Consider the following 18,371-nt stretch of genomic DNA (forward strand, 5'->3'; position numbering starts at 1 on the left):
AACTGGAACATGCTTAACTCCCTGGCAGTCCTACAATCTAAACTAGATGCCCTCAATCTCACACAAATGATCAATGAACCTACCAGGTACAACCCCAAATCTGTAAACACGGGCACCCTCATAGATATCATCCTGACCAACCTGCCCTCTAAACATTTTTATTTTTATTTTATTTCACCTTTATTTAACCAGGTAGGCTAGTTGAGAACAAGTTCTCATTTGCAACTGTGACCTGGCCAAGATAAAGCATAGCAGTGTGAACAGACAACACAGAGTTACACATGGAGTAAACCATTAACAAGTCAATAACACAGTAGAAAAAAAGGGGAGTCTATATACATTGTGTGCAAAAGGCATGAGAAGGTAGGCGAATAATTAAAATTTTGCAGATTAACACTGGAGTGATAAATGATCAGATGGTCATGTACAGGTAGAGATATTGGTGTGCAAAAGAGCAGAAAAGTAAATAAAGAAAAACAGTATGGGGATGAGGTAGGTGAAAATGGGTGGGCTATTTACCGATAGACTATGTACAGCTGCAGCGATCGGTTAGCTGCTCAGATAGCAGATGTTTGAAGTTGGTGAGGGAGATAAAACTACACCTATACACCTCTGCTGTCTTCAACCAGTATCTCAGCAGTCACTGCCTCATTGAATGAGTCCATAATGGGTCTGCGGTCAAACGACCAACCCTCATCACTGTCAAACGCTCCCCAAAACACTTCAGCGAGCAGGCCTTTCTAATTGACCTGGCTCGGGTATCCTGGAAGGATATTGACCTCATTCCGTCAGTAGAGGATGCCTGGTTATTCTTTAAAAGTGCTTTCCTCACCATCTTAAATAAGCATGCCCCATTCAAAAAATGTAGATCCAGGAACAGATATAGCCCTTGGTTCACTCCAGATCTAACTGCCCATGACCAGCACAAAAACATCCTGTGGCATACTGCTTTAGCATCGAATAGCCCCCGTGATATGCAACTTTTCAGGGAAGTTAGGAACCAATATACAGAGGCAGTTAGGAAAGCAAAGGCTAGCTTTTTCAAACAGAAATTTGCATCCTGTAGCACAAACTCCAAAAAGTTCTGGGACACTGTAAAGTCCATGGAGAATAAGAGCACCTCCTCCCAGCTGCCCACTGACTGGAGAACCTTCCAGTAGGACAACCATCTCTACAGCCCTCCACCAATCAGGCCTTCATGGTAGAGTGGTCAGATGAAAGCCATTCCTCAGTAAAAGGCACATGACCGCCCGCTTGGAGTTTGCCAAAAGGCACATGAAAGACTCTCAGACCATGAGAAACAAAATTCTCTGATCTGAAGAAACTAAGATTGAACTCTTTGGCCTGAATGCCAAGCATCACTTCTGGAGGAAACCTGGCACCATCCCTATGGTTAATCGTGGTGGCAGCATCATGTTGTGGGGATGTTTTTCAGCGGCATGGACTGGGAGACTAGTCAGGATTGAGGGCAAGCTGAATGGAGTACAGAGAGATCCTTGATGAACACCTGCTCCAGAGCACTCAGGACCTCAGACTGGGGCGAAGGTTCACCTTTCAACAAGACAATGACCCTAAGCAGACAGCCAAAACCACACATGAGTGGCTTTGGGACAAGTCTTGAGTGGCCTCGCCAGAGCCCGACTTAAACCCGATCGAACATCTCTGGAGAGACCTGAAAATAGCTGTGCAGCGACGCATCCAACCTGACAGAGCTGGAGAGGATCTGCAGATAAGAATGGGAGAATCTCCCCAAATACAGGTGTGCCAATCTTGTAGCGTCATACCCAAAAAGACTCGAGGCTGTAATCGCTGCCAAAGGTGCTTCAACAGAGTAAAGGGTCTGAATACCTATGTAAATGTGATATTTCCATTTTTTTTTAATACATTTCCAGAAATGTCTAAAAACCTGTTTTTTCTTTGTCATTATGGGGTATTGTGTGTAGATTTATGGGGGGAAAACTATTTAATCAATTTTAGAATAAGGCTGTAATGTAACAAAATATGGAATAAGTCAAGCGGTCTGAATACTTTGTGAATGCACTGTATTTATCCTGATGATTCAACCCTATACGCTAATCCCTGTAACCCTAAATAAAGAGTTGCAGTCAGCTTTAGAATGGGTGGCCAGTAATAAACTATTCCTGAACATCTCTAAAACTAAGAGCATTGTATTTGGTATAAATCATTCCCTAAGTTTTAGACCTCAGCTGAATCTGATAAAGAATAATGGGGCTGCTGAGCAAGACTAAATTACTTGGTTTTTACCTTGGATTGTACACTGTCATGGTCAAAACATTTTGGTTCAATGGTTGTAAAGATGGGGAGAGGTATGTCAGTGATAATGCAATGCTCTGCTTTTTTGGATCCCCACTCCACAAAGCTCGCCCTGCCGGCTCTAGTTTTATCTTATCTTCCTTATTGCTCAGTCATATGGTCAGGTGCTGCAAAGAATGACCTAGAAAAACTGCAGCTGCCCAGAACAGAGCAGCATGTCCTGTTCTTCACTGTAATCAGAGGACTAATATCAATACTATGCATGCCAGTCTCTTTTGGCTAAAAGGAGGAGAGACTGACTGCAACACTTCTTTTATAAGAAACACGGTGTTTAAAAATTCCAAATAGTTTGCATGGTCAACATACACACAGCTCTGACACACACACTTCCCCCACCAGACATGCCACCAGGGGTCTTTTCAAAGTCCCCAAATCCAGGACAAACGCAAGAAAACATACAGTATTATATAGAGCCATGATTGCATGGAACTCCCTTTCTTCTCCGATTGCTCAAGTGAACAGCAAACCTGGTATAGAAAGGCAGCACTTCATGGCACAACGCCTCTCCCCTATTTGACCTAGATATTGTGTGTGTATGTACTGATGTAGGCTGTGTGTGATGTTTTCAATGTATGTAGTTCTGTCCTTCAGCTGTTCTGTCTATTAATGTCTTTATTATGACATGTTTTGTGTGGACCCCAGGAAGAGTAGCTGCTGCATTCGCAACAGCTAATGGGGATCCTAATGAAATACCAATTCAAATACCAAAGAAGTGGTTAGCTTGTATGAAGAGTTGAGGTAGGGCTGAAAGGGAGTTGTCACAAACAGAAATCATGAAAAACACTGCTTTATTAGATGTCAAAAGGGTTTTCCTTTGTAGCAGCTATAGTGAGTTCCCATTTCTAGTATTATTTCTTTCATAACTCCTATATCCCTCTGAGGGAGTTAAGTTGTACTAGCAGGAGGGTTACCTGCCTTTAGCATGCTAACTCCGTGTCCCCTGGTGGATAGCTCTCTGTGGAGGGGTGCTTAGCCCGCTGACCTCAATCCACATAGATGCTGCATGGAGGGGAAAGACACACGGCCCAGAAGCCAAGCCTAGGGCAGCACACACACACACACACACACACATGCACACACATGAACACAAGCACAGTGCGAACACACATGCACACAGCACACACACAGACATGCATATATGCACACCCACACGCAAAGGACGCACAAGCACACGCTGACAAGTTAACACACACATATTGCATACACATGCATTTTGCTTTTACAATATATATGCATGGTTCACCTTTACATTATTCATTCTACACTATACACACACAGTCTGTCCCTGATGCGGTGTAGTTTTCCTTCTCAGGGAGCTGACATGTAACATGGTTCTAGTCCAATTTGTTGTGGATGCCCCACGCTGCTTCCTGGAAATGGCTCCCAGGCAGGGCCTGTGTACAGGGCGGGCTTCTGAATGACACTGTTTGGCTGCAGTGTCTTCACCACCGCTACAGACAGCCTACCATGCCAGCCCCACCCCCTTCCAGTTGTGTCAGTATCACTCTCCTGCCCTGTCCGTCTGTCCGCAGGTTTAATTGAGCCGGATAAATTAATCTGACATCGGCACACACACACAGGAGCAGGCACACACACACCACATCCGGCTGAAGTTCAGGAGGGTTTATGCAGTGTGTAGGAGATGTTAAATTGAGTTGACTGGGAGACTGGTTCATTTGGGTCAGGGGGTAATCAGTAGGATTGGACTATACCAGTATCGCGATACTCGTTAGTGTCGTGGAAAGGAAACAAAACACGAAGCGGATTTAACTTCTTTAGGAAAACAGCCCTAATATTGGAAACAAACATTATTGTGTTGTCATCCAGAGCCACATCTATTTATTTAACTATAGCACACTATTTTACATACAGCAGGTTTTTAAAGGACCAAAGACTTTGATCTGCTTCGTGTTTTCATTTTTGCCATGGAAAAAATATTGAGATACCGGTATTGTCCCTGCCCTAGTAATCAGATTACATGGGTTAAGGTCAGTGAGTGGGGTGATCGCAGGATTATGGAGGCTCCAGACGACCTCGGGGTTCATGGAATAATGGTCTCCCCCAGTGGGGGTTCCACATAAATACTGCATAGACCGAGACTCAAATAAACGCAATGATTGACTAGTGCTCTATGACATCAATACATACATGCATGATATATAGTGCATTCGGTAAGTATTCAGACCCCTTGACTTTTTACACATTTTGTTAGGTTACAGCCTTATTCTAAAATTGATAAATACATTTTTTTCCTCATAAATCTACACACAATACCCCATAATGACAAAAAATATATTTTTAGACATTTTTTACAAATTATTACAAATAAACTGAAATAAAACAATTACATAGCATTCAGACCCTTTACTCAGTACATTGTTGAAGCTACTTTGGCAGCGTTTACAGCCTTGAGTCTTCTTGGGTATGACGCTACAACCTTGGCACACCTGTATTTGGGGAGTTTCTCCCATTCTACTCTGCAGCTCCTCAAGCTCTGTCAGGTAGGATGTGTAGCGTCGCGGCACAGCTATTTTCAGGTCTCTCCAGAGATGTTCGATCGGGTTCAAGTCTGGGCTTTGGCTTGTCCCGAAGCCACTCCTGTGTTGTCTTGGTTGTGTACTCAGGATCGTTGTCCTGTTGGAAGGTGAACCTTCGCCCCAGTCGGAGGTCCTAAGCGCTCTGGAGCAGGTTTTCATCAAGGATCTCTCTGAAATTTGCTCCGTTCATCTTTCCATCGATCCTGACTAGTCTCCCAGTCACTGCCGCTGAAAAACATCCCCACAGCATGATGATGCCACCACCATGCTTCACGGTATGGATGGTGCCAGGTTTCCTCCAGACGTGATGCTTGGCATTCAGGCCAAAGAGTTCAATCTTGGTAACATCAGACCAGAGAATCTTGATTCCTTTAGGTGCCTCTTGGCAAACTCCATGCAGGCTGTCGTGCCTTTTACTGAGGAGTGGCTTCCTTCTGGCCACTCCACTTTAAAAGTAATTGGCAACATCAAACGTTTTTGTGAAAAACGAGGCATCTGACTCAATGAAAGATTGAGTTGAATCAGTCTTTCTGCCCATAATTTCAATTAAAATCATACTTTGTAATTTATTTTGGTTTCATTATACAATTTATTCTTATTATTGTTCAGTTGAGTCAAACAATTTCTCAATTTACAATAAGTTTCCCAAATCAGATGTCCGGCCAGACTTATTCAACATAATTCCAAACTGTAGATTATGGAGTATTGTGTGTAGGCCAGTGACCCAAAAGATCTCTGTATAATCCATTTTAAATTCAGGCTGTAACAACAAAATGTGAAAAAAGTCCAAGGGCGTGATTACTTTCTGAAGGCACTGTTTGAATGTTAACTGACTCTAGCAACTTATTCATTTCACAAACCTTATTTCTAAGGCTAAATATATTAATATGGGCTATTTTCTGCCCTTTCCTGGGGTAGCTAATCAGAAATAGACATCTGAAAAAAAAAAGACAAAGCATGAGTGATTCCCCAGACTGTAGGTTTTCACCCCCAATGATCCCTAATTTATCTGGCACAACTGGAGGAACATACGGCAGAGGGCAAATGTTCCATGAAAAATACTGGGTTGCACATGACCTTGTATAAGATTCCGTCAAGCACACTCCAGAGCCAGTTAAATATGCATTTCCATATACAGAGTACTGGTCATCTACAGGCTTGGTAAAAGGAAAGAAAGTGTCCAAGAGGTGGGGAGAGGGTAAGAGAGTGATTGAGGGAGCGAACACATGGAGAAGACGAGAGGTGCTAAGGGTGAGTCAGTTGTCGCTAAGTAACATCTGCTTGCAATAACATCTGCATGTGATCAATCAAATATATAACATAACATATAACTATGTCATGGCCTACTGGGATGCACAGGGACGTGTCAGACTCATACATGACAGCATACAACTGCTTGCCATTAATAGCTTGATGCCTGGGGAAATAAGCAAATCAGCTGTCAGTCAAACGCACACAAAGACAGATAGAAAATCTTCTCTTAGGAGATGTCTAAAGGAGGACCACAGCTCGGAAATGTATGGAATTATATCATAGAAGAGCAGTATGAAAATACAGCACTTGAGAGTGGATAGGTAAGCCTTATTCCACACTTAAGCAGAAGGATTTTGTGCAAGGGAATCTTGCATATCACAAGAGCTCCTCTGGTAGCTCATGGCAGTTTTCTACAGTAACAGTCGCCAATGACATAAGCTCTTTTGAGGGTGTGAAAATGTAAATTGAACGAACATTGGCCCTAGTTGTTGCAGCCATGTTGTGAGTTAGCCAGGACAAAGCCTCCAGTACCGTGGACAGTCAGAGCAGTAGAGGAACTAATTGGTCAATTAATACCAGCTTTTCAGCAATGGTAATGATCAGTTAAAGGACCCGCTGATAACTGGGCACCAGTGTCATTTGAGAGGCAGTGGGGCTTCTCCCGTATCGACTCTCAAAATTTTTTCACCACCACTAACGCTACGTAATGGATCGGCATTTGAGCCACCCAGTACAGTTGTTTGAAGTGAAGAAAGTACTGCGGAGAACCACTGTGAAGGCATACTTTGACAAAAGACACATTTTACACAAACACAATCCATTCCCATTCTCAGTGTGTAATACAAATAGAAAAAAACTCTTCTACGCTGAGTTTTATGTCAAAAGCAATAAAAGGCTTTTGGCAGCAAAATGTAACACCATCGGAGAGGTATTCATTTCTCTGTCAGAATCTTCCTATTGAGATATCCTTAGAAATCACGTAACACAATAGTCTGTGATGGGCCGTAATTCAGTCGATTCACATTGTTACTCATTTACAATGTGAGGCAATGCATAGTGACATATACATTATGTAGTGCTCCGGTACAACAGTACATACAAGGGAAGAAAATACTAGGTACTGAATTATTCAAAAAGGCAATGCATAGCTTATGAGTCCTATTTCTGTGTGTCAAAGAATCTACCTCTGGTGTTAGTGCGTTGTTGTCAGACGTCTGGCTGGAGAGCAGCACGTGCGTGAAGCCCTCCTCCTTCCTGACGACAATGTCACGGAATCGACAGTTGGTCTCGTTCTGCCGCACGTTGTACCTCAGCCGCTTGTCGAAAACGTAGCCTTTGTCCTCTCCAAGCTTCCTCTTCACAGAGCTGTGCAGATTCACCTCACCGTTGGAGAGTGTGGAGCCTGTTGGAACATATGGAGCAGAGTGTGTGATGGGCAGAGTGTGTGATGGGCAGAGTGTGTGATGGGCAGAGTGTGTGATGGGCAGAGTGCGTGATGGGCAGAGTGCGTGATGGGCAGAATGCGTGATGGGCAGAGTGCGTGATGGGCAGAGTGTGTGATGAGCTGAGGATCCATCAGGAGTCAGAGCAGTGCACCCTAATTTAGAGACTTTCCTGGAAAACGACATGGTGCATCTCAAGTAGAGGTTGACCGACTATGGTTTTTCAACGCCGATACCGTTAATTAGAGGACCAAAAGAAGCCGATACCGATTAATCGGACGATTCTTATATATATATATATATATATATATATATATATATATATATATATATATATATATATATAATGACAATTACAACAATACTGAATGAACAATGAACACTTATTTTAACTTAATATAATACATCAATAACATCTATTTAGTCTCAAATAAATAATGAAACATGTTCAATTTGGTTTAAATAATGCAGTTGGAAGTGTTGGAGAAGAAAGTAAAAGTGCAATATGTGCCATGTAAGAAAGCTAACGTTTAAGTTCCTTGCTCAGAACATATAAAAGCTGGTGGTTCCTTTTAACATGAGTCGTCAATATTCCAAGGTGAGAAGTTTTAGGTTATAGTTATTATAGGACTATTTCTCTCTCTTATAGGACTATTTCTCTCTCTTTCTATCTCTCTACCAATACTCATATACCTTTGAGTATTGGATGTTCTAATAGATACTTTAGTATTGCCAGCCTATCTTGGGAGTTGATAGGCTTGAAGTCATAAACAGCGCAATGCTTGAAGCATTGTGAAGAGCTGCTGGCAAAATGCACGAAAGTGCTGTTTGAATGAATGCTTACGAGCCTGCTGCTGCCTACCATCGCTCAGTCAGACTGCTCTATCAAATCATAGACTTAATTATAATATAATAACACAGAAATACGAGCCTTAGGTCATTAATATTGTCAAATCCGGAAACTATCATTTTGAAAACAAAATGTTTATTCTTTCAGTGAAATACGGAACCGTTCTGTATTTAAATCTAAAGGGTGGCATCCATAAGTCTAAATATTGCTGTTAACATTGAAGGTTGTGCAATCTATGTCATAATTAAGTAAAATTCTGGCAAATTAGTTCGCAAAGAGCCAGGCGGCCCAAACTGCTGCATAAACCCTGACTCTGCGTGCAATGAATGCAGAGAAGTGACACAATATCCCTAGTTTAATATTGCCTGCTATCCTGAATATCTTTTAACTAAATATGCAGGTTTTAAAAAATATGATTTTAAGAAAGGCATCGATGTTTATGGTTAGGTACATTCGTGCAACAATTGTGAATTTTTCGCAAATGCGCTTTTGTTAAATCATCCCCCATTGGCAAAGTTGGCTGTCTTTGTTAGGAAGAAATAGTCTTCACACAGTTCGCAATGAGCCAGGCGGCCCAAACTGCTGCATATACCCTGACTCTGTTGCACAGAATGCAAGAGAAGTGACACAATTTCCCTAGTTAAAAGAAATTCATGTTAGCAGGCAATATTAACTAAATATGCAGGTTTAAAAATATATACTTCTGTGTATTGATTTTAAGAAAGGCGTTGATGTTTATGGTTAGGTACACATTGGTGCGTTTTTCGCGAATGCGCTTGTTAAATCACCCGTTTGGCAAAGTAGGCTATGATTCAATGATAAATTAACAGGCACTGCATCGATTATATGCAACGCAGGACAAGTTAGATAAACTAGTAAAATCATCAACCATGTGTAGTTAACTAGTGATAACGTTACGACTGATTGTTTTTTATAAGATAAGTTTAATGCTAGTTAGCACCTTACCATGGCTCCTTGCTGTACTCGCATAACAGGTAGTCAGCCTGCCACGCAGTCTCCTCATGGATTGCAATATAATTGGCCATAATCAGTGTCCAAAAATGCTGATTACTGACTGTTATGAAAACTTTAAATCGGCCCTAATTAAATCGGCCATTCCGACCTCTAATCTCAAGGGGTGTACTTGAGCCTCTTCATTGGAAGACTTATTCAGAGACTCGTTCAGGGGCAGAAAGACAGATTTTCATCTTGTCAGCTCGGGGGATCCAATTTTGCAACCTTACAGTTAACTAGTCCAACGCAATAACGACCTGCCTCTCTCTCGTTGCACTCCACAAGGAGACTGCCTGTTACGCATATGCAGTAAGCCAAGGTAAGTTGCTAGCTAGCATTAAACTTATCTTATAAAAAACAATCAATCATAATCACTATTTAACTACACATGGTTGGTGATATTACTAGATATTATCTAGCGTGTCCTGTGTTGCATATAATCTGACTGAGCATACAGGTATCTAAGTATCTGACTGAGCGGTGGTGCGTAAATATTCATTTAAACAGCACTTTCGTGCGTTTTGCCAGCAGCTCTTTGTTGTGCGTCAAGCATTGCACTGTTTATGACTTCAAACCTATCAACTCTGGTGTGACCGAAGTGAAATGGCTGGCTAGTTAGCGCGCGCTAATAGCGTTTCAAACTTCACTCGCTCTGAGCCTTGGGGTGGTTGTTTCCCTTGCTCTGCATGGGTAACGCTGCTTCGATGTGGTGGCTGTTGTCGTTGTGTTGCTGGTTCGAGCCAAGGGAGGAGCGAGGAGAGGGACGGAAGCTATACTGTTACACTGGCAATACTAAAGTGCTTATAAGAACATCCAATAGTCAAAGGTTAATGAAATACAAATGGTATAGAGGGAAATAGTCCTATTATAACTACAATCTAAAACTTCTTACCTGGGAATATTGAAGACTCATGTTAAAAGGAACCACCATCTTTCATATGTTCTCATGTTCTGAGCAAGGAACTGAAACGTTATCTTTCTTACATAGCACATATTGCACTTTTACTTTCTTCTCCAACACTTTGTTTTTGCATTATTTAAACCAAATTGAACATGTTTCATTATTTATTTGAGGCTAAATTGATTTTATTGATGTATTATATTAAGTTAAAATAAGTGTTCATTCAGTATTGTTGTAATTGTCATTATTACAAATACATAAAAAAAAATATATATATATATATATATACATATTTTTTAAATCGGCCGATTAATCGGTACCGGCTTTTTTTGGCCTTCCAATAATCGGTATCGGTATTGAAAAATCATAATCGGTCGACCTCTATCATCTATATTGCTCTGTTTGCATGTCTATTCAGACTCTTTCTTAAAATACTCCCTTGAAAGAGTGAGAAGGCTATATCAATTTTCTTTGTCATCAGGCAACATCCCCATTTTGCATGCTGCTCTCTTGTCAACGTATCATAACTATTGAATCAGACCCCATCTCGATTCTATTAGTCTCTAAGTCAATGAAAGAGGAATGACTGCAAATGAGCAGAGAGAATGGATTCACACCAAAGCCCCAGTCTGGGGTAAACTATGGCTGTGGCAACATTCAAGTGGAAGACCATGATCCTCAGAGAGAGACAATGTGACTCATTTTGTTTACAGGTCTACATAGAACAATTACTGAGCACTGCTGATCACAGAAGACCAAACAGGGACCAACATTTAGTTACTGACCAAGGCAAACATAACTTGACCCATTGAGAGATTAGCAACTACAATGATCATGTATTCTATTCCTACAAATATATTTTGTCACAACAAATGTTTCAGCACAACTATTCTATGATCTGATTTGACCATGGGAAAAAGAGCTAGTGTAATGAGGTGCGTACTGGCGGCAGAGAAGTCAGGCGCAAGAGAGAGAGAACTGATTACAACGGTGTCGTTTAATCAACATAAACCACCGTCAACAGAACAATACATGAAATGGGTCAAACAAAACCCTGTTATCACCAGCATACCATGCACAAGCACTACCAGAAACAATTACGGACAAGTACATGGGGGGAACAGAGGGTTAAATACACAACATGTAATTGATGTAATTGGAACCAGGTGTGATGGAAGACCAGACAAAACCAATGGAAAATCAAAAGTGGATCGGCAATGGATCGGTGACGTCGACCGCCGAACGCCGCCCGAACAAGGAGAGGGACCAACTTCGGCGGAAGTCGTGACAGCTAGTGTAAATGCTGGCAAACCGTGTTCAAACCTTGGCTTGATCCCTCAGGGGTAGGTAGGCCTTTCAGAGTCCCCAGACCCCAGCCAGATGTTAGACTCCAAGGCTAGCTGTAAGCGTGACAGACATTTCTCCTCGGTTATCTTAGACATCATAGGTTATCACTCGACCAATAAACTATTACACTCGTTGCGATGGGACCATATTGAGGCAAATGTGTCTATGAAGGCAAAGTGACACTAATGAATCCGTATAGTGGAAGTATATAGATTGATGACATTAAAACGTCAACCCTGTCCTGCTTTCACGATAGACAGAGGTAGAGACGATAATGCAAAGCATAAGGGACTGTAGCTAATTTGTGACCGACCACCTCGATTCGGTCTTATGTGGCAAAATTTGAAATGGTGTTTTTTACGTTGGACAAAAGTAGTGATTCACAGCTACAAAATGGTATATCATACACTGCAGGTGAGGAACAACGGGAAAGTAATTCTGCTTTGGAAGTTAAACTTGTAACCTCACTTTTGAGGAAATGTCCCTTGAATGTTTTGGTACACCTAGTGTAGAGCTCTTCTTTGTCTACACCTCTTCATCATCGTTCACACCCTCTTACCCTTTAGCCCCGCCCATCTCTTTAGAGATTCACATGTGAGGCCATGTGCTAAACAGAGTGAGTAAGGTATTGTAGTAAAGACCCAAAGATTTCAAGACTAAAAGTGGTGAATGTAGTAGCCTACAATAAGGAAAAACTCCAGGTAACAATACACTATGTAGTCCTTTGCCTATATCCTAATCTGATTTTGGTGCAGGTCATGTTGTTGTTCACATTACCGTCTTTGGTAAACACACACAATATCAAACACAAAGGTGTAAACAGTACAGTGAAATGGTTACTTGTATATTTGCATAGTAGCAATATCAAAACAGAAAGTGTTCAGATAAAATTGTTGTATAAATATGTTATAATTATTAGATGATGCTTACCGAGACACACCTAAATTGATGGGTCATGTGAAAGAAATGCTTTAACCTCCCACCAGTCACATCTAGCTGGGATGGGTCACTATTGTCTAGACATGTACACATGTTTATGAAATGCAATAGATGGCAGTATTCACCCCAGACACACCTGGCCAACTTGATGGGTCATGTAATCTGGCGAAGTCTTTTGTTTAGACATGTAGCTAGCTAGGTAAACAATGAATCATAATCCCAACCATACTACTAGCCATACAAACTGATTGTCATAGCTAGCCACCATGCATGAAATGCTGTAGTATGTTTCTGCAGGTAGCTAAAGCTAACCAACTAACGGTGACTAATCCCATTCCGTACAAATTTGCGCAACCGCGACATTCAAACAAGGCCGCAATGAAAACTAATGGGACTGTAGCAACTGTGTTGACATCAAAATCTGGGGTGTGAACTACATATCTATTCAAGCGTTGATTGACATGGTAATGGCTCTATAGAGAAAAAAACTGACCCCTCCGACGCTGTACGTTAAATTGTGACGTGTCATGACATAACGTACAGCACACATAAAGCAACTAATTCTGTCTTACACCCTCTCTCCACCAGGTGTAGCACTTCCCTCACCATTTAAAAACAAGAAAGGGACAGGGACAGGGTAAGGGGAATACCTAGTCAATTTTTGCATCATCACTGCAAGCTATCATGACTCTCAAAAGCTGCTGTTTACTTCTGAAGATCACTTTAGCACCGCCCTAAAAACCCGATTCAAAATCGCCCCAAACCTTCAAATAGGTATGTAATGACACATTATATAAACTCTTCGTAGTGTTTTATTTACATTTTAGAGGGGATAATGTGATAAGTTGGACAGATCAAGTGAAAAAAGCCGTTTCCCCACACGACATCTCACCTTCTCACTATCACGCAGCAGGTTTCACTTCCCCACACGACATCTCACCTTCTCACTATCACGCAGCAGGTTTCACTTCCCCACACGACATCTCACCTTCTCACTATCACGCAGCAGGTTTCACTTCCCCACACGACATCTCACCTTCTCACTATCACGCAGCAGGTTTCACTTCCCCACACGACATCTCACCTTCTCACTATCACGCAGCAGGTTTCACTTCCCCACACGACATCTCACCTTCTCACTATCACGCAGCAGGTTTCACTTCCCCACACGACATCTCACCTTCTCACTATCACGCAGCAGGTTTTGCTTCCCAACCCGCCCCTTTTTTTTAAACAGACGGAGCTCATTGCCTTCTTGAATCATGCAGAGATGGGCATCATGAAGGTCTCGTCATTGATTTTATTGGAACGGGGAGAAGTTGTTCTTTACAATGGTAATGGTATTACAGTTGATCTGGAAGTATTACGTTTTTGGGGCGTTAAAATAAGGTAAATTGTATCCCTTCAGCTGACTAAATAAGTTGTCCTGTGTTTCTGTTTTGTTTGTACAACACGTTTGGTCCGCGTTGTGTCAAGTCACTCCAGTTCACACTGACCGTGTGCAGAAAGTAGTCCATCACAACTTTTTCCCACTGATCTTTGTCGATAGCACCTGATAAATTCAGGGCAGAAATGTTGTTTTGAGCAGTAGCAATTAGAGGTCGACCGATTATGATTTTTCAACGCCGATACCGATAATTGGAGGACCCAAAAAAGCTGAACCCGATTAAATCGGCCGATTTTTATATATATCTATTTGTAATAATAATGACAATTACAACAATACTGAATTAACACTTTTATTTTAACTTAATATAATACATAAATAACATCAATTTAGTCTCAAATAAATAATGAACATTTTTCGATTTGGTTAAATAATACAAAAACAGTGTTGAAGAAAGTAAAAGTGCAATATGTGCCATATAAAAAAGCTAACGTTTAAGTTCCTTGTTCAGAACATGAGAACATATGAAAGCTGGTGGTTCCTTTTAACATGAGTCGTCAATATTCCCAGGTAAGAAGTTTTAGGTTGTAGTTATTATAGGAATATTTCTCTCTATACTATTTGTATTTCATATACCTTTGACTATTGGATGTTCTAATAGGTACTTTAGTATTGCCAGCCTAATCTCTGGAATTTATAGGCTTGATGTCATAAACAGCGCAATGCCTGAAGCTCAGCAAAGAGCTGCTGGCAAATGCAGGAAAGTGCTGTTTGAATTAATGCTTACGAGCCTGCTGCTGCTTACCACCACTCAGTCAGACTGCTTTATCAAATCTAGACTAATTATAATAACACACAGAAATACGAGCCTTAGGTCATTAATATGGTCAAACCCGGAAACTATCATTTCGAAAACAAAACGTTTATTCTTTCAGTGAAATACGGAACCGTTCCATATTTTATCTAATGGGTGGCATCCCTAAGTCTAAATATTGCTGTTACATTGCACAACCTTCAATGTTATGTCATAATTATGTACAATTCTGGCAAATTAATTCCGGTGTTTGTTAGGAAGAAATAGTCTTCACACAGTTCGCAATGAGCCAGGCGGCCCAAACTGCTGCATATACCCTGACTCTGCTTGCACAGAACGCAAAAGTAGTGACACAATTACCCTAGTTAAAATAAATTCTTGTTAGCAGGCAATATTAACTAAATATGCAGGTTTAAAAATATTTGCTAGTGTATTGATTTTAAGAAAGGCATTGATGTTTATGGTTAGGTACACATTGGTGCAACGACAATGCTTTTTTCGCGAATGCGCTTGTTAACTTCTTGGTGACAGGGGGCAGTATTTTCACGTCCGGATGAAATGCATGCCCAAATTCAACTGCCTGCTACTCATCCCCAGAAGATAAGATATGCATATTATTAGTATATTTGGATAGAAAACACTCTGAAGTTTCTAAAACTGTTTGAATCATGTCTGTGAGTATAACATGATAACGCCTGCAGGGTTGAAATATGTTTTCTGTCTTTGTTTACGGAGGTGCTACCCTCAGATAACAGAATCGTTTGCTTTCGCCGGAAAGCCTTCTTGAAATCGGACATGTTTGTTGGATTCACGTGTAGCTTTAATTTGGTATCTTACATGTGTGATTTAATGAAAGTTTGATATTTATAGTAATTTATTTGAATTTGGCGCACTGCATTTTCACTGGCTTTTGGCCCGGTGGGACGCTAGCATCCCACATATCCCAGAGAGGTTAAATCACCGTTCGCCCTAGTAAGCTGTGATTCAATGATAAATTAACAGGCACTGCATCGATTATATGCAACCCAAGACAAGCTAGATAAACCAGTAATATCATCAACCATGTGTAAGTTAACTAGTGATTATGTGAAGATTGATTGTTTTTATAAGATAAGTTTAATGCTAGCTAGCACCTTACCTTGGCTCCTTGCTGCACTCGCATAACAAGTAGTCAGCCTGCCACGCAGTCTCCTCGTGGAGTGCAATGTAATCGGCCATAATCGGTGTCCAAGAATGCAGATTAACGACCGTTATGAAAACTTGAAATCGGCCCTAACTAATCGGCCATTCCGATTAATCGGTCGACCTCTAGTTTGAACGAATGCTTACGAGCGTGCTGCTGCCTACCAATGGTCAGTCAGACTGCTCTATCAAATATCAAATCATAGACTTAATTATAATATAATAAACACACAGAAATACGAGCCTTAGGTCATTAATATGGTCAAATCCAGAAACTATCATTTTGAATACAAAATGTTTATTCTTTCAGTGAAATATGGAACCATCTAAATATTGCTGTTACATTGCAGAACCTTCAATGTTATGTCATAATTATGTAGCCAGGCTGCCCAAACTGCTGCATATACCCTGACTCTGCTTTTATTGATCGCAAGAGAAGTGACACATTTTCCCTAGTTAATATTAACTGGCTAACATGAATTTCTTTTAACTAAATATGCAGGTTTAAAAAATATATACTTGTGAATTGATTTTAAGAAAGGAATTGATGTTTATGGTTAGGTACATTTGTTCAACGATTGTGCTTTTTTCACGAATGCTCTTTTGTTAAATTGTCACCCTTTTGGCGAAGTTGAAGTAGGCTGTGATTCGTTGATAAATTAACAGGCACCGCATTGATTATATGCAACGCAAAACAAGCTAGTTAAACTAGTAATATCATCAACCATGTGTAGTTAACTAGTGATTATGCTAAGATTGATAGTTTTTTATAAGATAAGTTTAATGCTAGCTAACAACTTACCGTGGCTTCTTGCTGCACTCGCGTAACAGGTGCCTGCCACACAGTCTCCTCGTGGATTGCAATGTAATCGGGCATAATCGGCATCGAAAAATGCAGATTACCGATTGTTATGAAAACTTGAAATCAGCCCTAATTAAAAATTGGCCCTAATTAATAGGTCGACCTCTAGTAGCAACACTTTTTCAGTTCTCCAAGGATTATCTTCACATACTGAGCAGCTCATGTTATAGACAGAAGCATGCTACATGGCAGACCAATCCAAACTCATCTCTCTGCATGTCAAGCCCAGCCATTATCTCAGCCAATCATGGCTAGCGGGCAGGTTCCTGCCTTTTTCTGTGGCTAAACCTAGGCTCGTAATTTAACTATTGTATTTCTATTTACACATGGTTTACAAGTTTGTTATTAAGACACATGAAAGATCACATAATCCAGAAGGCATTTCTGTCAAAAAAGGAATTTTATAAAATAAACGATTACATTCAAATGCCTCTCCTGTGAAGTAGTGACGTACGACCTGTTTCACGTACGACGTGAAACAGGTCACATTTATGAGCCCATTGCTGTGTCTTTCAGCTGGGGTCTAAGTGACTCTGGATTGGAAAACAATAATCATCTGTGGAAAGACACAAAGGGTTTCTGTGGAAACACAGATGTTTTATGCTTTTTACAAGGGTTTCAGACAAATATGTGCCCTGCAAAAATCACTGTTCAAGTGTAATACAAGCATGCCTGCTTTTGGCTTTTCTTCGTATGTTTGACGCAAATCGAATCTTCCATTCCTCTCAATTTTTGGGGAAAAAGCTGTTGCGCAGCAACACTCCATTCCTGAAGACAAACCATGTATACGAAATGCTTCAGTCTGGTTTTAGACCCCATCATAGCACCGAGAAGGCACTTGTGAAGGTGGTAAATTACAATTTAATGGCATCAGACCAAGGCTCTGCATCTGTCCTCGTGCTCCTAGACTTTAAGTGCTGATTTTGATACCATCGATCACCACATTCTTTTGGAGAGATTGGAAACCCAAATTGGTCTACACGGACAAGTTCTGACCTGGTTTAGATCTTATCTGTTGGAAAGATATCAGTTTGTCTCGGTGAATGGTTTGTCCTCTGACAAATCAACTGTACATTTCGGTGTTCCTCAAGGTTCCGTTTTAGGACCACTATTGTTTTCACTATATATTTTACCTCTTGGGGATGTCATTCGAAAACATAATGTTAACTTTCACTGCTATGCGGATGACACACAGCTGTACATTTCAATGAAACATGGCGAAGCCCCAAAATCGCCCCCGATAGAAGCATGTGTTTCAGACATAAGGAAGTGCTAAATACGGCTCCTAGAATCCTGACTAGAACCCCAAAAATGTGATCATATTACTCCAGTGCTAGCCTCCCTACACTGGCTTCCTCCTGTTAAGGCAAGGACTGATTTCAAGGTTTTACTGCTAACCTACAAAGCATTACATGGGCTTGCTCCTACCTATCTTTCTGATTTGGTCCTGCCGTACATACCTACACATACCTATAAAGGCCTCCTAATTGTCCCTAGAATTTCTAAGC

At 40.9% G+C, this 18,371-nt stretch overlaps 1 protein-coding gene across 1 annotated transcript in view; it reads right to left on the minus strand.

Annotated features, from left to right (window-relative positions):
- Nucleotides 1-18,371, minus strand: part of LOC109879943 (chromodomain Y-like protein 2) — a 44,054-nt gene that overhangs the window by 11,422 nt on the left and 14,261 nt on the right. The window contains exon 3 of the mRNA XM_031831044.1: nucleotides 7,310-7,527. Coding sequence (XP_031686904.1) covers nucleotides 7,310-7,527 — 218 coding nt within the window. The remainder of the gene's footprint in view (nucleotides 1-7,309; nucleotides 7,528-18,371) is intronic.

Source organism: Oncorhynchus kisutch, linkage group LG8 (assembly GCF_002021735.2).
Source record: "Oncorhynchus kisutch isolate 150728-3 linkage group LG8, Okis_V2, whole genome shotgun sequence".
NCBI classification, from domain to species: Eukaryota; Metazoa; Chordata; class Actinopteri; order Salmoniformes; family Salmonidae; genus Oncorhynchus; species Oncorhynchus kisutch.